The sequence below is a fragment of the Ctenopharyngodon idella genome, chromosome 7 (assembly GCF_019924925.1).
Source record: "Ctenopharyngodon idella isolate HZGC_01 chromosome 7, HZGC01, whole genome shotgun sequence".
Lineage (NCBI taxonomy): Eukaryota > Metazoa > Chordata > Actinopteri > Cypriniformes > Xenocyprididae > Ctenopharyngodon > Ctenopharyngodon idella.
Genome location: NC_067226.1, coordinates 7,080,075 through 7,103,475, shown reverse-complemented (window position 1 = coordinate 7,103,475; position 23,401 = coordinate 7,080,075). Strand labels below are relative to the sequence as shown.

The following is a 23,401-nucleotide window of genomic DNA, read 5'->3' as shown; positions in this document are numbered from 1 at the left end:
GGTAAACCAACACAGATATCAGAAGCTGTTGAATACGTTATTTTCTGAAGGGAATGTGTCTCGGATAAATTAGTGTATGATAACACCAAATGTAGTAGACTAAGCTACCAGCTGTATGCTAGCATAAGCATCAGATTTACTTATGCATTTCAAATAAACAAGACGACGGTAAAAATAGAACGAGCGCGCGGGGTATGAGATGAGAAGGAAAGGCACGTTCTGGTTGTCATGGTAATACCGTTACGAAGCTCTTCGGCAGACTGCCTGCTGTATAGTCTTGAATGAAGAGAATTTCAGTTCAGTATACTTCAGATGCCATCACATGACACTAAGGCATTCCCTAGTGATAGATACAAATATATATCTTGGAAAAAATGTAAATGTGGTGAACAGAGTTTTTAAGTGACTACTAAACCGATACAATCGAATGAAATTCACAAACACTGTTCTTGATTTGAGTGGAAAACTGAATGCAAACACACATTAAAACTCTACGGAAAAAATCGTTTATTGTTACAGTAATGTAGTCATTTGTTTGTAAAGCAGCCTGGGACAAATTAATGAAGACTTCTGGGTGCTTTTCTTGATGCTACTACTTTCTATACTTCACAGTGATAGAATTTGTACTTTTTCCAAAACAGGACCAGTTTATTTTAAATATAAAGAATTTTGTTAATCGTTATCCATGGCTTGCACTGCACAGCTGTGTAAGAGAGCCCAAACACCCATGTGACAGAGCTCAAAAACAATCACAAGCTATAAGAGTACATTCAGTATGCCAACCCCACCAAATTTGCTTGATTATGAAACAAACACAAACAGTTAGGTATATGATCATTTCCATTTGAAAGTTTAGCAATTTTACAGCATCCCTCGTCACAGATTCCTCCTTATATGTATTGTACATCTACAGCTACCAGTAAGAAAGGAAGCAAGCTGACAGCTGTGGTCAGTTTAGTCTGTGGCACTGAGTATTGCTTTTTTCCATTTTCTTGATGATCTACAGGCTGATTTACAAAGGCTGCCTTTTGCATGCAACAATGTCCTTATAAAACTCAATGTGCACCTTTGAGTACTCCTTCAGAATCAGAAACAAAGTAGTTAAAAAAAAAAAAAAAAGATTATTGTCTGGCTAATCTGTATCATTTTGTACCAGAGAAAGGTTAAAGTTGAACAGCAACTTAATTGCATCTTCCCATAATTTACACTTCAATTCAACAACAGTTGTCCAAAAAGATAAAGGGAGATTAGGCTTTTTAGCAAAAAAAACACAACTGGTGTTCTAGAGGTCCCTTCCACCAGTAGTATCAATATGTTCCACTTTGTGAATCAAACAGAGAAATATTACTTCCATATTATCTATTCACAGTAGCGTCCTCCAGTGTCTGGAGAAGGTATTTTATTATCCCCCCCAGAAAAAGAAAAACACATTTGTACAATATAATTCCAAAACCCAATTCTGTTAGACCTGTGCTACAGATGGGGGCTGAAGAAAAAAAAAAATACTCTCAAATCAGGTCATGTGCAAGCAAACATTTGCAGAAGATCATGAAATCACTTTGTCGCACTGAAGTTGAATAAAACTCATCCGCAGTCATTGATTTCACAGCCATAACTGCTGAAACTCGTTCCTCTCTGAAGACACTGAAATAGTTTGAATAGTCTGAACGTCTCCAATTGTACATGACACCAAAAACACAGCTAAAATCCAAAGCTCTTTATCCTCTCTTGGCTACTTCATTGTCAGAAACATCCAAAGCTCAAAGTATGGGATATTTGAGAGATGGGACTACAGCACATCAATGGCTTGATGTCGCTTTCCGTAATCCAGGGCCCTTTCACCTGGAGCCTCCCGGTCTTCATCATCTGAAAGATACAACAACAAGGATAATTACAATTCAGTGATTACAATCACAACAATAGCTGACTAACTAACTAGCTTAACTTTCATAGCTAAAGAAAATATACCCAATTTTCAAAGAAACATTCAAACTAATAATAGTAAAAGATACCAAAGCCACATACACAGTGCAAAGTTTTGGGAATGACAACCACATTTAAATGTGTGAATCTTGTAAATTATTCTGTGTTCATACAGAATACAGGAGTGACTGTGCCAGAAGACTGTGCCTTTTAAAAAGAGTTGGTTCCATGCATGTTTTTTTATATACTGTACATATAAATGTGGTTGTCACTGCCTGAACTTTTTGGTTTACGAACAATTTCATAACTAATATTTATTTTGTCAAAAATGGCTGTGTGCCTTGTTTACAGCTGCCAAAACCTTTCTATGGTTATCACTATATCAACTAGAGCTGCATAATACTGAAGAAAGATATGTGATGTGTGATACAATAATGCTCCAAGTGTGAAAAATAAATCTAACTTATATTTAAATACATTTAAAAACCAAAAATGATATAACCAACATGTTTCACGACAACTTCTGAAAGTCAACAACAGTGTTTTACTGTAGCATTTACATAAAAAGTAATATCAAATCTGAGAGTCATTTTAATATCAATGTAAAAAAATATATATATATATTTTTCTTATCCATATTATTTATGATTTGTTCCTTATGAATTTTATCTTTGAATGCATATTATTCTGATATTCATACTTCATATATTAACCCCCATCATATATTCAATTATATACGCATTACTGTTACTCAATTACATTGATCTTATTCTGTTTGATTAATATTCATATGTAGCATTCTCCAAGAATATGTATGTTGTGCTCATATGTTCATGTACGATTAAGAGATGCATCTTAGTTACTTGTGTTTTATATTGGACACATTCCAACTACTGTCATGAGTGATAATGTTTCTCAGAATTAGTAATTCATGCTTCATTCGCTGTCTTTGTTCTAAAGGTGTCAAAACCACACCTTGTCTATCTATTTTTTTTGCCTATCTTTGCAACTGTAGCATTTGACCAGTCACGCCGAACTATTCGTTACACCAACTATGACATAATAGATAAGTCTATTTAACCTTTTCTTATTAAACCAAAACAAGTTTAGGAAGATGCAAGTTTCCTGCATATATATTATTAGCTTTTATTTTGTTGTTCCTCTGCTGCTGCTGCTGCTTCTCTTCTTCCTCTCCTTGTATTCTGGAAATATCTTACTTCTTTTGGGCCTTTCTTTCTCTATACTCTGATCTTCACAATCTTCATCTGTTAGTATTAATATCCAAAGTATTGTATCTAAGATTTACTTATCTTGAAACCTATTTGCTACATTTTAATAAAATTTGTTATTCCTTATTCAGATTTGATCTCTGACATAATCATTGCTCGTCTGCCTGGATCTCAGTGCATCAAAAACATCTAGGTAAACAAAAACACCTGAAACAGAGTAGAGTTTACTGTTTTGCCTCCCTTCTATTGTCTTTCCTCACATGGCTTGCTTACTTCACTAGTTCGCTATGAGAGCATCACGATGGCTTGTTAATTGTCTGGCCTACGTTATCAGAGTGTGCGCGCACACACACACACACACACACACACACACACACTAAGGAACAGTCGCATGCCCAGTTTATTCTCTGCTACCTGTGTTGACCTGAAACGTAGACATTTCGTCAGTATTACATTCTTTCAGTTATCACAAACACACTGCCTGTTTTGAAATATCATGCAGCCCTAATATCGTCAATGGCAGACAGAGACAGAATTTACACAATTCATTCTTGCATTTACATGCAGTTGTCACTCCCTAGACTGTGCATTGTGAACATGGCCTAAAAGATGTAGGGTTTACAACTGGCAGAAGTGATAAGCAATACAGGGAGGTGATGAAAAATTGGCAAGATGAAATAAGACAGCTAAGTCTACAGTTAACAGCGATTTCAAAGTAGACTATTTAAAACCCCAAATCCTAGTGAAAATGATTCAACCCAGCATTATGACTTTCACATGCAGACAACACAATAACTCTACACACTAGCACACTGATTAGTAAAGACAATGACTGGAAGAGCTGAGTGAGGCATGCTGGGAGGGAAGGTTCAGTCTCATAACCACATGGTCCAGAAAGGTTAAGGATCTCACACTTATATCTTTCTCTCTTCCACACATGCTCTCAGCACACTGAGGTGAGGGCTTCCCCTGCGACTGACTCCTTCCACAAGCCTTTCAAGCATTAGGCCAAATGAACTGACAGTACTTCAGTATGCTGTGAGCCCATGATGACTGAACCAGCAGCTTAATATAGCAGAACAGCAACAGCACAAGGGAGGGGGAGAGGAGACGGAATAGCAAAGCAGTCGCAGTCCCCCTGGCTCACCTTGGACGTCTTCCTCCCCACCATCACCATCCTCTTCCTCATTGTAGGCCAGCTCGGCCTGCTTGTCCGCCTCATACTCACCTACGTTGCCATCATCCCCGTTATAGTCCGCTAGCTTATTGCCGTGTTGCGGATCTACAGGGGACTCATTTTCATCAAAGAAACGGCCTGCAGAGGCAGAGAAGGGCCCCATCAAGAAAGAGGAAAAAAAGAAAAGAGAAAGAAAGGAACAAGCAAATTTTGAAAGAGGTAAAAGACAGAGAAACAAGGGCATTAAAGGAAAAGGAAAAGAAAGTACAGAAACAGATCAGGAGCATATTTACGACAATAGAGAGAGGGCAATCAGACTACATTGAAAGTAATAATGTTAAAATGACGAAACAAGGTATGTGTCATAATTTAGGCCCAAATGAAATAAAATCTCAGAGGACCAGTGAGGAATGGAGCTGGTGGTAGAGGACTTTACACAGAAAAAGGAAGGCTGGGTGGGATGGGGTACATGGTGTGGAGGAGTTTAGCAAAGGAAGCAAAGTCAGGCAGCGTAGTAATCAGCAGAGAACCCAATCTACCATCTTCTCTGACTATTTACAGGCACAAACATTACTGCTTGACTTTAAGCTCAGATGCTGACAAATGCACAAAATGCAGTAGCAAAATGCAGCAGCTTTACAATCTGTACTTCACACATATATGCTCTTCCTGGTTACCTGAGAGGGTTTGATTTAAGGCTGTGAACTGGCTTGAATGGTGCCAGCTTCTGCTGCATCAAACCCCCTTGAAAGTCTTAAAGAGATAGTTCACCCGAAAATGAAAATCACTACTTACTAACCCTTACGTTATTTTTAAGGTAACCCACTGGAACTTCATGGAAACCACCAAATGATAACATACATGAAAGTGCAGACTGAGGTTCAGAGAATCTGAGAAGATCAGTATCCGGTTGTTAAGTCTGAGTCCAAATTCTCTATCAGATGCCAAAAGCAAACAATAAATGGTGCTAATATACACTCATGGCGTGCTGTTGTATTACTAAAAAATCCTGATCTTACATTCTACATTTATCTCCATACTGAAATTTCAGATGGCCAGACAATGATTCATCTTTTATGAATTGTTAAAATAATGGTGTCTGAGACGCTATAAGCCTGGAGACTGTAGTGCACACTGAGTTTTTACTCAGTATTCTCAAATGAAACGGAGTGGAGGCTTATACCCTGAAACAGTATTTGGTACATCATGACGTAACAAGAGGATAGCTGAAGCTTTGTCTTGTCGTCTTCAGAAATAGCACCCATCCCCACCCTTGTACGGTTTAATACTCACTCTGACGGTGACGCGGGGGGTCAGCGGGCACAGGATCTCTGCCATTGTGCAGGTCAACGGGTTTGGGAAGAACCTGAGCCGGGTTATGAGGAGGAGGAGGTCCAACTCCCTCTGCCTTCAAACCTTCAGCTAATTAAAAAAAAAATGGACAGAAAGAACACTTGATATCAAAGAGGTACATTTCTGTAAGTGGAAGGATTATGTTACATTACAGCATTCCTCTAATCTCTCTTATTCCCAAGTGAAAAACAGTAAAAGTAAAAACAAACTTCAATTAATGACATGGCTCATAGAAAACAGAAGAAAGATGAAAACAGGACAGCTTCTCCCAACAGAGGTTAAAAAAAAAAAAAAGCATGGCTTACCCAGTTCAGAAAAATAAGAGGCCATACACAAATACAAGAAAGAAAAAAAAAAAAAAAAGTGAAGAGTTACATGACGTTTAGCCAAGTATGGCGTCCCATACTCTGAATTTGTGTTCTGCATTTCACCCATCAAAGTGCACACACACAGCAGTGAGTATTGAACACACCCAGAGCAGTGGGCAGCCTTTTTTGCTGCGGCGCCCGGGGAGCGGTTAGGTGCCTTGCTCAAGGGCACCTCAGTTGTAGGTAATGAGAGTGGAAGAAAGCGCTGTTCATTCACTCCCCCCACCTAAATTTCCTGTAGATATATGGACTAAAAAATGTGGTCCTGACTCTGTGGTCATTAAAAATCCCATGGTACTTCTTGTAAAGAGTAAGGGTGAAACCCCGGTGTCCTAGCCAAATTTCCTCCATTGACCATTTTCAATCATGGCTTCCTAATAATCCCTATCCTTTGAATTCAAAAATGAATCGAAACACAGCGTATAGGCTACTAATACGCTCTTGCGTGCCATTTGAACTCGTTTTGGGTTGGTGCATAGATCGTCTCTGTTTTTTCTGCTTTTTTTCCTGTTGTGGCATTTATAAAACAGCATTGCATTACCGCACGCCCCCTTCTGGATTCAAGTGTGGCTCGCCTGTGACTGACTGTATTCGTCATCTTGATTGTATGCACCGAACCTTGACGTCCGTACTGTGACGGTTCGGGATGAATACATGTACCGTTACACCCCTAATGTAATCCTTACTTCCTGCATAGTAACTATGTGTATGCTTGGGTCCTGCATCACATTGCTAACACAACCAACAATTGAAAAGTGTTAAGCACTGATAAAACATGACCTCTCACCTCCCAGCTGTCTGCGCTGCTCCCCAAACTCATCTGCCTTTATGTCTGCCTTATTATCCTCGTCAAACAGCATGGGTTTGTCAGCCACTGGTTTTGGAACCTGCTGCTGCACAGGGATGTCACGGTTCCCCAAACGCAGGTTTTCATCATGGGGTATGTCTGGACGGTCCAGCGGTTGCCCATGGGCCAAATCATCCCCTGGTCTTGCACCAGCTCCAGCACCAAACCCTGCCCTCTCCTCCTTCAGCAGTGCTGCAGCCTCCGCAGGCTCCATGTGTTTCTGTGGTGTGATGGCTGGCTTCTTTAAGGCTGGAGAAACATAAAACATCTCTGAATGAAGTAACTGACATGAACTCTTATTTTAAGCACACTGTAGACTTTATTCAATCTGTTACTCATCAGCACTGAACAAAGATGACTTCAGTAGTTCAATAAAATCTTCTAGAAATTTACTTTGTCATACTCACCAAACTGTGCATCTTCTATCTTGCCCACTTCACTGTCCTCAATGCCAGGCATGCCAGCATCGCTACCAGGTTTAACCATATCATCTTGAGTGGTGGCGATAGAAAAAAATCAGTCAAAAGATTTTTTTTTTTTTTTTTTTTCCCAACCAGAAGGTATACAGTGGCAAGAAAAAGCATGTGAACCACTTGCAGAATCTGTGAAAATGTGCAAAATTTGAACAAAATAAGAGAGATCATACAAAATGCATGTTATTTTTTATTTAGTACTGTCCTGAGTAAGATATTTTACATAAAAGATGTTTACATATAATCCATAAGACAAAAAAATAGCTGAATTTATTAAAATGACCCAGTTCAAAAGTTTGTGAACCATTGATTCCTAATACTGTGTGTGGTTACCTGGATGATCTACGACTGTTTTTTTGTTTTGTGATGGTTGTTCATGAGTCCCTTGTTTATTCTGAGCAGTTAAACTGAGCTCTGTTCTTCAGAAAAAATCTCCAGGTACCAAAAATTCTTCAGATTTCCAGCATCTTTTGCATATTTGAACCCTTTACAACAGTGACTGAATGATTTTGAGATCCATCTTTTCACATGGAGGACAACTGAGGGACTCAAACACAACTATTAAAAAAAGGTTCAAACATTCACTGATGCTTCAGAAGGAAACAATGCATTAAGAGTCAGGGGGTGAAAACTTTTGAACAGGTCCAAATTTTTCTTATTTCGCTTGAATATCATTTTTTTTTCATTTAGTACTGCCCTTCGGAAGCAACAGAAAATACTTGCATGTTTCCCGGAAGACAAATTAAATACAATTTACCTTGATCTTCAAATTCCAAATGTTTTCACCCCCCATCTATTAATACATCATGCATCAGTGAATGTTTGAACCTTTTTTAATAGTTGTGTTTGAGTCCCTCAGTTGTCCTCAGTGTGAAAAGACTGATCTCAAAATCATTCAGTCACTGCTGTAAAGGGTTCAAATATGCAAAAGAGGCTTGAAAACTGAAGAATCTACAGGACCTGGAGATTTTTTCTGAAGTACAGAGCTCAGTTTAACTGCTCAGGACAAACAAGGGACTCGTGAACAACCATCACAAAACAAAAAAACAGTTGTAGATCATCCAGGTAACCACACACAGTATTAAGAATCAATGGTTCACATACTTATGAATGGGGTTATTTTAATAAATTCAGCTATTTTTTTTGTCTTGTGGATTATATGTAAACATCTTTTATGTAAAATATCTTACTCAGGACAGTACTAAATAAAAAATAACATGCATTTTGTATTATCTCCCTTATTTTGTTTAAATTATTAACATTTTCACAGATTCTGCAAGTGGTTCACATACTTTTTCTTGCCACTGTATGTGTCTGCTCGTTTTGTTTTTTTCTGCTACCTTTAGGAACTGGGCCATCATTTCGTCGTGCAGCCACTGTGTGGCGCTCTGCAGTGTCATCCTCTTTTCTTTTGATGGGCTGATCAAGATCCACCTTCACCTGCCGATCCCCTGCATCCGCTTTATGATTCTCTAATAAACTCTGAAATGAGAAAGTTTTTGTTTTAAGGAGATGGTTTGACCTAAAATGAAAATTCCGTTCCAAACCCATTCGAATTTTGTTCATCTTTGGAACACAAATTAAGATCTTTTTGATGAAATCTTAGAGCTTTCTGTCCCTCCACAGACAGCTACGCAATTGAAACTGAGCGGTTTAGTCCAAATTTTCTTAAGAGACACGATCACAGATCAAATTTAGGCTTTTATTCACATATAAATATTCATCAACTCACACATCAGTTGTGGTAAACGGAAGCTTAAGCATGTTTGCTTGACACATGTGAGAACCAATGAGGTTCATTCTCATGTGTTACACAGCACGTTTGAGCTTCTGCAAGAGGTTTGTTCTCAAGCAGGTTTGGTTGAGCTTCTGTTTATGTTTGCTGATCAATGTTTATATGTGAATAAAAGCCTAAATTAAATATGTTGATAAATTCATATGGATTAGTTTTACGATCTCTTTATGAACTTTTTGAAGCGTCAAAGTGGTAGTTGCGTAGCTGCTAGGAGTCAGACAGATCTTCATTTGTGTTCCGAAGATGAACGAAAGTCTTACTGGGTTTGGAAAGACAATTTTCATTTTTGGGTGATGCAAAATACAGTTAGTGAGTTAAGACAAGCTAGAGTTTACATTGACTCTATTCAAATCATTCACAGCGTACCTGTCTGAGTTTTGCTGCCTCTTCTTCCACTCTTTTTTTGCTCTCCTCATATTCTGCCTTCAGCTCGGTTATTTGTCTGCCACACTGCAAGCTGCAATGCATGTTACATTTATATTATACATGATCAACTAGTCAAACATCTTAACCATTACCAAATGTAGGAACTGAAGTGCACAGAAAACAGGACCCCTTCTTTTGGGTCTGGGAAAGTCCACCAGTGCTTGTATTCACCTCTCATATTCCAGCTTCTTCTCCATATTGGTGCTGTTTTTCCGCACTTCCCTCAGCTGGTCTTCCTGTCGGATGACCTCCTGTCTCAACTCCTTTACCTGTTCTGTAAATGTACACACAAACATTTAGACAAACATGACTGCATGTCCAATTAGATCAGCAGCCAAACACACCACAATCTGAAAAATATCAGACAACAGAATACCATGATTGGTTTACATCAGTGTGAAGTAGGAAGGAACAGCAAACAAAATGTACAAAAATAGTGCTGTACTTGCATATCCCACAACAATCCTGTTCCATTGACAAAGAGGCGATATTGGGAAATAGTACCCTCTTGTGTGCACTTCTTACCCTTGAGTCTGTGAATCTCTGACATTTGGGCACTGACATCATTCTGCAGCTTATTCTGAAAAACACAAAAAAAATGAGTGAAGACAGCAATAGAGTAATATACAAAACATCTTTTTAGAAATCCTTTTAATGATGACACCTGCAGTTTAAGGGCTTAGCCTGGAAAAACACAACAAAAATTGTTTTGTTCTCATAGATTTCACTTTCCCTCTATTTCTATGCTTAATATATCAACTACTCAAATCTTTGACGTGCTATAGATCAAGGTTTAATTATTACATCCATAGTCAACAACTCACATTTGTAGCTATGGTTGAATAATCTCTAAATATAAACTTTACACACTACCGTTTAAAAGTTTTGGGTCAGTAAGATTTTTTTTAATGACTTTGAAAGTCTCTTATGCTCACACCAAGGCTGCATTTATTTTAAAGAAGAAACCGTAATATTGTGAAATATAATATATTTCCTATAGGAAAATGTCCTATTTTATGTTTTAAAATGTAATTTATTCCTGTGTTGGTAAAGCTGAATTTACAGCATCATTACCCCAGAGTCAGGTGGTCCTTCAGAAATCATTTTAATATGCTGATTTGGTGCAACAAGAAACATTGATTTGGAAACACATTTTCAGGATTTTTTGATGAATAGAAATCTCAAAAGTACATAGAACTCTCTTTGTAATGTAAACTTCAATTAAATGTGCCACTGCTGAATAAAAGTATTAACTTTGATTGATTGATTAATCAATCAATCGATAAATGAATATATATCTCCCCTCAGACTTTAGAACGGAATCGTATCTGACCTTTATTAATTAACCTCCTCCTTTTGAGATCAGTTTCTGCATTTAGAAATAAAACCATCTTCATCCACATGGGAAACTGTGTGAAGCTGCCAACTATACCACACATTCTTTAGTATTGCCCGTGTTATCACCCAACCAGTAATGTTGTCAGATTCCCTTTCAATGAGCCACAGTAAAAGAATTCAATCTCCTGAGCTTTACTGCTGTAAGAGAGGCGGCTGTGATTTTGCAATGGGATTGAGAAGGGGAAGCTCAGAGGGAACTGTGATCAAGATGACAAATTCACTGAGGGGGATGTGGACATAGTCAGAGCATGAGTTTACTGTGAGCAGAGCCCCGGCTCAAAGCAGAAGATGATAGTCGGCACAGCAAATTAAGCTGCAAGGGCAGCAGACATAAGGACTGAGCAATGTGCTATTAAAGAGGCCCGATAAGCCTTGAGCTACTGCTACCAGCAGAACAGCAGACAGAAAGACAGCAAAATAGCAGTCTGCTGCACTGTGTGTATGCAGTACTCACCAACACTGAATGCCTATGCATGCTTATCCTATAGATTTCATACTGGTGCTTCATCTAATCAATATCAATTAGTTAAATGTGAGGGAGACAACTTCAACAGTTAAGAGCTTCCATTTTGTGTTTGTTTCAAACCCACACCTCCATTTATAATCTTTCTACACCTAAAGAGGAAACAAAGGCTTGGAGACATTTCTTGCAGTTTCTCTCAGACACAATGGAGCCAAAGAGGTCAATAATACCTGGAGAACACTTTGAAATCTGTTCATCTCAGTGGCAGTTGCTGGGCTGGCATCTACCAACTGGAAGCTAATGGCAAAAGCCAGACCTTGAGCCCTTAAATGGACCCCTAACCATACACTAACCAGTGCCACACTGCTACTGCTGATTTCACTATTGGGATGATCAGTTGCCTGATTTAAAGAAGAATCTCACACAGGAGAGGGGCCAGTAATTAAAGCATCAATATCAGTCACCCCGTAGGAGAAAAAAGTCGAGCTCAGCACCTCTCTCGTCAGCAGGTGAGAGAGGGACACAGACTCACTGCATTACTTCAAAACACTTCAAGTGCTTCTGCATGGCTCTTTTACAATATTTGATAAAGTGCAACAGCCACTTCATTCGTAACGAGTAGGACCAAAACTAAAGTCAATATGAAGAGGCTGTTACATACAGTACCAGGATGTAGCCAGGTACTTGAAGGGGAGAGATTTTTTTTCTCCCCTAGGCTATTTGAATTAATATGGACAGTGCACAATTACACCAGGAACATGATGTATTCAAGTAAACAGGGTCAATTTTGATTTCATTTTGACTTAAAAAGAATAGTAAATGCAAAGTAAACATTTCAGCATGCTGATTGTGATCAACATACCACCCAAATCACTGATGGGGTTAAACATTTTCTGTAACCATTCTATTTTACACCTATTTTTACTGTGATACTGTAATATTGCATTGTGGTATTTTGATGTGACAAACTAATAAACTAACAAATAAATAGCATAAATCAATAATTTAACAAAACAATTTTATGAATAAATGGTGCCATTTCACAATAGTTAATTATACAGTCTGCAAACTGGCAACTAAATGTAACAAATACCCTTTACCCTCAAAAATGGGTTTGTTCTGTTTTGCGGTCATTTGCATGTTAGCTCCAGTAAGCCCACAAGCGTCACAACAAACTGCATAACTGAGATATCAATTATTTGCACATTATATAATAAAATATTTACTAGAATTATTAATAATTAAAAAAGAATATGGCTGATCTTTGTTCCACAATAAACAACCTGAAGAGCCAAAGGCACTGATCATTTATAATGGGGTTGGTACTGTTCAGAGACTAAAGGCCTGCTTCTTCATTGACAACCATTCAACAGTAACCATGTATTCTAAGATTAAAAGATCGCAATCTCGATTCAAACACCCACACGATCTTATTCCTAAATGACAAGGATTTGCCTGTGTCTATTAAACCTTTGCTAAAATCATTCTGGAACATTCAAATCTGTGTTGACACTGCCAATTGACCCTGAGAAAGCAGTTGTCTTTTCAACCACACAGTATTGTTATTTCTGTGGAAAATATTCAAATTTTCACAGGAGAACCGGGATAAAAGTTTATAGAGATTTGTTTATTAGGGGTTTATAAGGATTACCATTTACATTGTTACGCTACTAGATGGCGACAAGTTGTTAAAAAATGTATGTCACTGAATCATTCATTCAAGAGATTCGCTCTTTATCAGCAAGTCATTAAATAATTCACTCAATCCAATTTTTTTTTAATTAATTCAAATTGATTAAACATGTTTAAATTAACTGCAGCAATTAATATTTTGTCAGAACCTCTAGAAAATTACATGTTATTTTGTTTAGTTGTCTGTTCAGAATTGTGATCTCAATTTATCGAGAATAATGCAGCTCTAATAAATTCAGACCATTTTTTTCCCCCAAGCAACATATGAATTTCAAATGTATACATTTCACCAGTGCTCAATTTATTTGAAATGAATTTTTCCTTGCTTGCTGTGGCCTTACATATTGCATGCTCCTAGGTTCACACGTCATCCAAGCAACTGCCATTGAGATCAATGCCAATGCTAATGCTAATGGATAACTTTCTCTTTGGACAGACCACATAGCAAGAACAAGAAAACAATAGAATAGGTGTTTCTGTGTGTGCATATTGACACACTGGTTCTCCACCTTTGATAAACAGAATTGGAAACAGGATGACAGCTTTAGCATTCCCAGCAGGGAACAGGTCCTATTCCTAATCCCATGCCAAATGACACAGTGAAAAGGTTAGGCGCATTTTTAGATGCAAGCGTAAGTGTTGCCATGATCAGCTGAGGAAAATAGCAAAGTTACTTTAGTTTATTAAAATTAGTAATAATAAATAAATAAATAAAATAAATTAAGTAAATTAAATTAAGTAAAATAAATTGCTTATATGTAATATAATAATGCGGTCTGATTAAACAACACAAGCCTTCATTTAGTATAAAGGAAGATCTTTGACTATCTTTGTCTACTTTATAACAGTGCTTTTTGTATTCTTTATTCCCTGCCAGATTATGACTCTCCTGCTTCTTGCGCATTTGATGCCGTTTCTTTAAGCGCTTAAAGAAATGGCATCAAAATTTAATCATGAAGTTTAAACTGCAGAATTATTGGGGTTATCTCAAATAATTGTGATTAGATAGAGTAACCATGATCATACGATTAATCAATAATTGTGACAGGCCTAGTATAAAGTTACAAAGCTTCAAGGTGCCTCCTAAAATGTGGACACATTTTACAAGTACTGCTGTACGCAATGAATGTAAAAGGGTAATAATCTGTAAAGGGGCCTGCGCAAGCAATATGATCAAACATTTGCTGCAGCACGGAATCAATCTATAAAGGTACAGAGCATCCAAATGCACAGCAATGCTCATATGTCCCCTTCCTCTTCCAAGGTAGACAAAACCCAGGCAGAAATATCTCAAAATCTAACTTCTGTACTTGTGACATTTACCACATCCCCTCCTTACACAATAACCAAGACAATCAGTCCATTTACTGTAAATCATAATGACAATAGGAAGTGAATAGGCAATAAATGCAATGCATGCCATTTAAATTATTAATACATATTCTCCCTAAATGTTATCAAGAAAATAATCAATTATGAATAGTTATTGCCTTTTAGCCCTAGTAATGACAGTCTCCCAACAATTATGTTGATATAATATCAAGAACAAAGAGAGACAGAGGGCTGTGTGGGAAGACCCTGAGACATGAAGGAGCGTGGGGGGCTCTCACAGCCCTGGGCACACAGATGGGCCCCGACCATGAGCTCTCAGCTGTGTCACACAACCACAGGGAAGCCTAAGGCTTGAATTCATGAAGAGCAACATGGCAGAATGCTCTCTGTCCTGTCAGCTTGCATTTTTACTATATTGATGTTAATGGTAAGGGTGGATATTTACATATAATATGTTCAACATTGAAATTTCCATGATTTTAAGATATTAATTTCCCTTTACAATTTAAGAAGATATGTGGACATAATATTTTTTTATGAACATGGTAACCCTGCATAAACTCCTATTTCATTAGAAGTACACCAGCACAGCAAATGTCAGTGCTTCTGTCAGTCACGCAACCTGCTGACTGAACACGTCACACAGAGGGAAAACTGCATTATCTGCAAACACAACTAGTTAAACAGGTACCATTAATTTCAGCAAAGTGCCTACTTCTTGAGAAACACTATGTTATCTGCTTTTAAATCCACTGTGTATGTGTGCGACAAGCTAACAGGAAAAAAAAAAATCTAGTAAAACTATACTTCCTGTAATAAGGAAATATTTCTGTGAAATAGTATATTCCCAAAACAAGGCAAGGCATTGTATGTTGCACAAAACACAATCACCTATAAAACCTGTTTGCATTAACCAAGTAACACCATAAACTTGAACAAAGGGCTAAGCAATCAGACATACAGGCTGTGCATTGATCATAATAGAGAGATTGCCATGGTTTCCAACCATCTATCCATGGAGAAGATAAACACATAGGACGCTACTTCATTTCCAAAGCATCTGTAACATATAATCTGCTGAGTATTATAGGCCTACTGTGTAACAGTGGTTGACTGATATGTTTTTTTTTTTTTTTTTTTAAATGGTCAGTCCACCATAATGACATTGGCTCAACTAATGGTCAACACTTCATGTATTTGCAAAACAAACATGTTTATGCAATTGTTACGATCAGTTATGTTTGTATATTCATTGTTTGTGTTTTATTAATTTTTTTATTAAATTAACTAAAAATATGTGAAAGATTGTGGATTATACATTATAAGTTGGCTAAGACGATGCCAAAAACATCAAAATAGCCAAATACTGGCCAACTTATAACAAATACTGGCCAATATCAATCACTACTATGTAATAATGACAATGTTTTAAATGAAAGTTATTATAAAGTGTCACTAATCTAGCCTTTAATACTGTGGGTGTCTGTGTTGGCTCAGAGTGGGATGTTTCTGGTCTGTAAAGTTTGAAACCCCTGATCTACACCAGTTTTGTCAGAAGTACCCAGGAGGAACAGTTCAGTCATTTGCAGGGATATACAAGGCATGCATGACAGTGGCTAGAGTCACAAAGACAATTTGGTACAGCACATCAGTGAAATGTATGTGTAAAGAAATCCCTCGTATTCTTTTTCTCTCACCCACCTTTTCATCGGTGCAAGATTTGACCAGCGCATCCCTGGCCTGCAGTTTGCTCTCCAGTACGCTGTAGTCTCCGTCCTTCTGATCGATTTGTTTCCGGTGCGTGTCCACCTGCATCATCAACTCGGAGTTTCTCTTCTCCAGGCGGGAGCGCGCCGCGTCCGTGCGCTTCACCTGAGTCTGCACCTCGGCCAGCTCGTCCAGCAGCCGCCCGTGCTTAGTGGACACGCTCCAGTAGTTAAACGACAAAATGACGATAATTACCAATAACACGATCAAGATAAAGGAAGGGAGGCGACCTCCACGTCGATTCGCGCCGAAGCCAATCATCGCGTAATCGAACAGGCGCACAGATTACGGTCTCTGGCTTTGTGTGAGCGCCGTACGTTAAAATACGAGTGATGTGGTCACTGCTCTGTCAAGTTATCTAAATAGATAAGTTCTTCCCCATTCGGCTTACAGCAACCTTGAGATGTCCTGAAGTTGGTGACACAACTACTTTGACGATTCCTCAGTCCCTTCCGCACAGTTGGCGACTTCTGGCTTTTCCTTGTTTGCATTCATGCAACGCCACTGTCAGTAGATCAAACACATCAACACACACAGGCGACGTGGCCTATGAGAGCTACTGGGAGCTAACGGCACACAGCCATCAGCTTTCCGTCTTCCGCCTGATCCTATAGCACTTAATAACGCATTTTTATTCGGTTACGGTCATCTCTGTAGATCTCCCGTCATGCTCGTGTGATAAATACACTTCTGGAAGCACCGTTCAGCGGTGTGTTAGCTATAACCTCGCTAAAGTAGCATGCGTGGATCTGGCGGAGCAACAGCCGTGTGCTAGATTCAGTTCAACAACACAGTACCGATTTCTCCTGAACACACAGCAACGAACACACAAAGCCAATCCGGATTTGGGCATGTAAACAAATCTATTACCATTAGCAACAAAGCACTAATAGCCTATTAGAACGTTAGCGTTACATCAGACACCCCCAGCAAGGCCAAATTTACAGTATTCTGCACATGCACCACCATACGCACCTGATATAAAACAACAGTATAAACAAACTAAAAATATGCGTTTAACGCGTCTTCAAATGTAATTCCGTGCAGGTTACACTACACATGCAGCGCTAGCTTTAGAGTTCTCTTGTACTGTAACTCAACTCCAGTCTGCCTCCTTTCTTCTCGCTCCTGCAAAATGCACGCGCAAACACTGTTTTTGTGTTTGTATATATATAAGTAAACGCGTCAAGAAAAGATCATATTTCGTTACCGTGTCGTTATCTTGTATATCTAACTGCCAGGTTACACGTCTCGATTAAAAAAAAAAAAAGCATAAAAAATGTCGTCCTAAGTGTAAGGTGTACGGAGGAACGTGATTGACAGCTACAACAGCCAATCCGTGGATACAACCGTATGCATTAGGCGTATCTGATTGGCTGTGGGCGTGACTGCTTCTGTCGCTCAATTTTTATTGGACGCTCAAATAATAAGAGAAGGTGGGGTATATGGTACTAGAATGAACATTCTCACTAGCCAAAACGTCGCATTTATGCGAGCCTTACCTATTCCGGGATGTTGCTCATGATGTCTTTTTTTAAATTAATGCATTCATTTGATGCCTGAGGTTGATTTTAATATATAAACAATCAGAGGTGTCTGTTTAGAGACAAATTGGTGATTTATAAATTAGCATATATCTTAAAATTATGTCCTTGTATCCTTGACATTTAATATCCACAGTAAAGCAGATCTGCAGATTATTTAAACTAGTTGCCATCTAGTTTAACAAATAATCAGCCTCCCTGTGTAGTTTACCAAAGGCACTTAGAATGGATTAGGAACCTGAAGGAAAAACTTTGAGCACAGCACACACACAGACTAAGCCTTCTCCAAAAACAAGGATTTTCAATGCAGAATCACACTGGGATAAACCTGAAATAAGCCTTCTCTTTGTTAGGAGTATATTACAAAAAGTCTAAGCGCACATAAACACTCAAGACCTTGTCAGAGTACTGCTTATGTAATGCAAAAAATTCAAATAATGACTTGAGGGGGTTAAAATAGCAATCTATATAGAAAGAAAAATACAAACAGACACATTTTTTTATTTTGCAACACTGAAAATAATAATTACACACTGAGGTAAGTTGAATAATCCAGCTTCATAAAGGTCTCTGTCCTGCAGTGGCACATAATGACCAAGTACAGTATGTCCAATATTTCACAAAATGCTTGCAGAAGCTGTGCATTTCAATGTTAATTCTCATTAAAAAAAATAAAATAAAAATAAAAAAAAGTTTAGTTAAGAGGTAAATCCATATCTTCTACGGTCCATTACAGACCCACTCTCCTATTTATCACAGTAGCAAATTCAACACTTCAACAAATATTTAATTTTTTTCTGACAATGAAATAAAAATATGTACCCCTGCAGGTGTTTTTTGAGTATCTTTATTATGAGGGAGTGTCAACTCCATGTTAACTTGCTGTTTGTTTGTTTTTCAAGAGCTACAGTTTTCTGCTGATGAGAGTTAGGACTCGGCCTTGGCACATATTCAGAGGTTTATGAGGAAAAGGGTGTTTTTAATCCAGAGGGTCAAAGTGTAGTTTCTCTGCATACACTGATGAGACTTTGAGGCTGGCGTGGAGATTGATGACCCAGGGTGGCAGGGACATCTGTCTGACTGGATCCTCTGGGTGGACGGCGCGAGGATGAGGATGGGGAACTCAAAGCTCCGCAGCTCTGTAAATGCAGATCTTCGTGAGCGTGCTTCCTCGTGATCTTCTGTGACTGTGTCATCAACTGTGTGAAGGATATGAGCAAAACAAACATCCTCAATGTAATTCAGTTGTGATATATTCAACTACTGTATTAAAGTAACACAAAAATATGCCAAATTTACCTGATCAATGATATTGGCACTGAATATGGCCTCCTCCATGTGTTTCTCATCAGATTTAATAACACATTTAATGCTGTTGACCACCTGCTGGACCTCTGGAGGTAGACTGCAGCTCGAGTGCTCCAGAAACTTGGCCACCAGCACTTTGGTGTCTTTGTAAGTTTTGAGGTCTGCGAGAGATTGCGGCCGTTCTGTAGACATTGAGTGAGGGATGTGAGGTTTGAGTTGGATGTCCACCTTTCCACTGTCCTTCTGCTTCTTGGCTCCTTGGCTGCTGTGTTTGGCAGAAGGTGGTCGGGTGCTTTCAGAGAGCTCCATACATGCTGTGAAGAGCAGTGCATTAGTAGGTTTATTCTAATAACCACATTTTCTTTATTGATAACAGAAAATAGAGGAAGTTGAGGTGAAACCTTGATCACATGGAGTCTGTGGGGAGTCATCAGGTGGATGGTTAGAAGCAGGAGCACAACGGTCACCTGCAAGTCAAGTCACATGCTTAGTTTTTCAGATTGCTCATAGGCTATTAATGACTTACTTAATATGATGTCGTATGATATTAAGTTCATAAAAAGCAATGACGGTTTAACCTCAGGAAGTTACATATGAGGTTTTCATACTGAGCTTAAATCCATTTTATCGTCTTTTAAAGAGCCCCTGTGGTGAAAATCAAGTTTTTGATGTTGTTCATATGTCTATGTGGTGTTTTTAATATGCTTTAAGACAAACCATGTGCAAATTCACGTCAATATCATTGTTGAGTATTTTCTCCTTAACTGCAGTGAAAAAAAGACAGTCTCAAACCCGCGGCTTTAGCACATCATTAACAGCGAACTAGCAGGGGAGTCTCGAGAGAAGCCAGGTTATCCCGGTATATTTTTCTGTTGATATGAAAAATTGTGTAGATTTAGCATTATGGCGGGTGTATGATGTATATTACGACGTTATGATGAACTACATGCCTTTCTCCACTGAAGTTCTGAGTTGTTCAAGCATTTGTAAGGATACTGATTGTTAGAAGGCAGATGTCTGACTCTGACATGGCGAACAGGAACATGTTTTGTGTAACATTAGCAACACATTATTAGCTGTTTGATAATGTTGTCAAGCAAAAGGCTAATCACATTAATTACCGTTACGTGTCCGATGTTGTAAAGAGCGATACCATTGTGCAACGTTTACCTCAGTAAGTTGACCGAGTGGATCTCTGAGCTGGCATGAGCGAGTGGAGGTGGGGATAATTTGCATATTCATTGATCCACGTATATTAAATGAGGCAAGGGTGTAGACTTACATTCAAGCTATTTTAAGGCATGAAGAAATTTTTTTCACAAGAAAAAAATGTTTAAATATGTCATTTTGGTGAACAAAGAGGAGTTTTAAGGGACAACAGGGGGACTTTAAAACCCCAGGCAAAACAACATTTCCCACTTGTAGTTTTGAAAGGACGGTTTTGAACTGCTTTTAACCCAAAACAAAGAAGCGCCAGCCTCAACTTTTGTAGGGTTAAGCTCACATTGCGAAAGGTCTACAGTGTGAAATGATGTGGTGTTAGAATGTAACGGCCAACCAGTCATAAACTGAACAACACTTGCCTCATTAAATATTAATGCACTTGTTCAGTCACTGAAACTTTCAGGGTTTTTTTTTAAGCATTTGAGGAAAAAAAAAAAAATCACAGCAAATGACACACAGCAATTGAGCTAAAAGTTGTGCTGCTTAATATTTTTGTGGTAACCTTGAAACTATTTTTTTCCAGGATTCTTTGATGAATAGAAAGTTCAAAAGAACAACAATTATTTGAAACAGAAATATTGTATAACATTATAAATGTCTGATGTCACTTTAATCATATAAATACATGCTAGTTTAATAAAAGTATTAATTTCTAAGGAAAAAATTTGAATGGTAGTGTATAAATACCCAACAGATGCAAGAATGAGACAAGATGCTATTTAAATAGTTCACGTACTGTGCTTGTCCGATCAATGATACTGACCCCACAAATAAAAAGAGTTAACCTGGGGTTCATAAATGTACAATGTGAAACATGGAAAAAGTTAAGCCATGATTCTGTTAACCCAGAGTTTAGAATGAATGGTTAACCATTTTCAGTGTGAAAAGCTCTATAGATCTGAATCAAAGAAAGAAAAATGTCTCACGTACTTCTAGATATGGAAGTACAGGATATGGGTTCACTAGTGGAACGCACGATCCTTGCCAGCTTCCGATACCCTTTGGTGGCACGGAGTGTGCGGGGCCGCTCACGTTGGCTGGAGTTGCTGAGGGCAGAGGTAGCATGGGGCTGTGAGGAAGAGGAGGATGGGGACCAGACGCTGAAGCATAGCCGGGTTCCCCGCAGCTGAGCAGTGGGTGACGGGGAGGTGCAGGTGGAGGGGGTCAGGGCAGAAGATGCCCCGGCAGTGGAGGTCACTGCTGAGTTGGAAGCACATTGGGATGCAGTGCTTGGAGGGAAAAGAAGGGTAAGCTTCTTATTGGTTCGTTCTCTGTGCTGTGTGCGAGACATGGGTTTAACGGCTGTAATCTCCTCCTTCTCGGGTACGTTAACAGCATCGGGTGACAACTGTGGAGAGTGGGGCTTTGAATCCTGCGTGACAGAGGACTCGCTGCGGTCCAGTCGAGCAGGGGTCTGCTGCCTCAGGGAAGAGTGGGTGCTGTGTTCCAGGCTTGTGCAGCTGCCGTCAGTAGGTACGACGCGCAAAGTGCCATACGGAGAGGAATCAGAGCCCTGTACCTCTAGAGAACACAGGTCTTCAGAGGAACAACTGTGATCAGGGATGTCTGCAGTCTCGGACACCATAAGGGAAGCACTGTCAACAGAGGCTGTTGAAACAGAGACCATATCATCTTTATATACAGACCATAATTGAAGGTTGATTAATGAGATAAGTGAGTGTTTTGTCAGATGTATAATATAATAAGTAAAGAAAAATTATCAGTAAGATTTTTAATGTTTTTGAATTAAGTCACCAAAGCTGCATTTACAGTCAAACCAAAAATTATTCAGACATGTTTGATATTTTTGATATATTTTTACTAGTGGGTGCAGGACACTATAGTTTATTTATGTAAGTGAGGATAGCAAAATAAAGTAAACTGTGACATATTATACCCAAAAATTCTTCATACAGTGGACTACCAGTAAAATTGATAAAAAAAAAAATTATTCAAACACTTTGACCTGACCATGTTTTGCTTAAGCGTTATCTGACATAATTAAGTTTATTTTTAGTAATAATCACAGTTTAATTCTGAGATCTTGTCATATTTTATTACCATTTTTTCCAAACTATAGTGAATAAGCTGTATTAATAAATGAAATGTTCAAGGTGTCTGAATAAATTTGTTTGACTGTATTTGATCAAAAATACAGTAAAACAGTAATATTGTGAAATAATGTTGTAATATCAAATAACTCTTTACTATTTTAATATATTTTAAAATGTAATTTATTCCTGTGATGGCAAAGCTGACATTTCAGAAGCCACTAGTTTTCAGTGTCATATGGTATTTTAAGTTTTTTTTTAATTGAACTTTTGATCAAATAAATGCTGTACTGGGAAGAATAAGAGACTTCTTTAAAAAACATTACAAATCTTACCAACCTTACCAAAACTTTTAAACATTAGTATAGTTCCTTAAGTAAAATCCAGTTCCAAAGTACAGTCTATGTCCTGAAGATTACAGATGCAATATTCTAACGTGGAGGTAATGGAATATTTAAAGGGTTAGTTCACCCAAAAATGAAATTTCTGTCACTGATTACTCAACCTCATGTCGTTCCAAACCTGTAAGACCTTCGTTCATCGTCAGAACACAAATTAAGATATTTTTGATTAAATTCGAGATGTTTTTTTTTTTATCTCCCATAGAATGCATTGAAATTACCACATTCAAGGTCCAGAAAAATAGTAAAGACATCGTTAAAATAGTCAATGTGACTACAGTGGTTCAACCTTAATGTTATGAAGCGACTAGAATACTTCTATGCGCAAAAAAACCCCAAAAATAACAAATTTATTCAACAATATCCTCTCTCCCTGTCATTCTCCTACGCAGTTTACATTGAAGACACAGTGCAGCACTTCCGTGTTTACGTCAGAATGCCAACTCAGTATGTAGTATCTTAATGTAGTATCTTAGTATCAGTATCTTAATTTGTGTTCCGAAGATGATCGAAGGTCTTGCGGGTTTGGAATGACTTGAGGGTGAGTAATTAATGACAGAAATTTCATTTTTGGGTGGACTAACTCTTTAAACGAAGATGTAGATTATTATTTTTTTTTGGTCTAAAACA

The 23,401-nt window shown here is 38.2% G+C and overlaps 2 protein-coding genes across 4 annotated transcripts in view; both read right to left on the bottom strand.

The window, feature by feature from the left end:
- Nucleotides 1–490: 490 nt before the first annotated feature.
- On the bottom strand, nucleotides 491–17,490 carry golm2 (golgi membrane protein 2). 2 transcript variants are annotated; one of them, XM_051898904.1, is made up of 10 exons: nucleotides 16,178–17,490; nucleotides 10,117–10,171; nucleotides 9,763–9,865; nucleotides 9,532–9,622; nucleotides 8,711–8,852; nucleotides 7,305–7,388; nucleotides 6,838–7,146; nucleotides 5,623–5,751; nucleotides 4,300–4,467; nucleotides 491–1,866 (listed from the first exon to the last, which is right to left on the bottom strand). In XM_051898904.1, the coding sequence occupies exons 1-10, from the start codon at nucleotides 16,502–16,504 to the stop codon at nucleotides 1,790–1,792; spliced, it is 1,485 nt and encodes a 494-aa protein (XP_051754864.1). In that variant the 5' UTR covers nucleotides 16,505–17,490; the 3' UTR covers nucleotides 491–1,789. The 2 variants fall into 2 exon arrangements, with proteins under 2 accessions (XP_051754864.1, XP_051754865.1); XM_051898905.1 differs by lacking the exon at nucleotides 4,300–4,467 and having other exon boundaries at nucleotides 16,178–17,487.
- Nucleotides 17,094–23,401, bottom strand: part of fam189a1 (family with sequence similarity 189 member A1) — a 132,421-nt gene continuing 126,113 nt past the window's right edge. For both annotated transcript variants that reach the window (XM_051898903.1, XM_051898902.1), the window contains 4 exons: nucleotides 21,250–21,927; nucleotides 19,497–19,562; nucleotides 19,087–19,409; nucleotides 17,094–18,986 (listed from right to left, as the gene is read on the bottom strand). In XM_051898903.1, the coding sequence (XP_051754863.1) occupies nucleotides 18,780–18,986; nucleotides 19,087–19,409; nucleotides 19,497–19,562; nucleotides 21,250–21,927 (1,274 nt within the window). In that variant the 3' untranslated portion in view covers nucleotides 17,094–18,779. The remainder of the gene's footprint in view (nucleotides 18,987–19,086; nucleotides 19,410–19,496; nucleotides 19,563–21,249; nucleotides 21,928–23,401) is intronic.

What these genes read in the sequence shown, in the direction of transcription:
- golm2 (XM_051898904.1), bottom strand. Translation starts at nt 16,504, where the DNA reads ATGATTGGCTTCGGCGCGAATCGACGTGGAGGTCGCCTCCCTTCCTTT. An exon ending in AGGCAGCAAAACTCAGACAG is followed by an intron (nt 8,853 to 9,531) that starts GTACGCTGTGAA and finishes TTCTCATTTCAG; the next exon opens with AGTTTATTAGAGAATCATAA. An exon ending in CCCCCCGCGTCACCGTCAGA is followed by an intron (nt 4,468 to 5,622) that starts GTGAGTATTAAA and finishes CTGCCTCTGCAG; the next exon opens with GCCGTTTCTTTGATGAAAAT.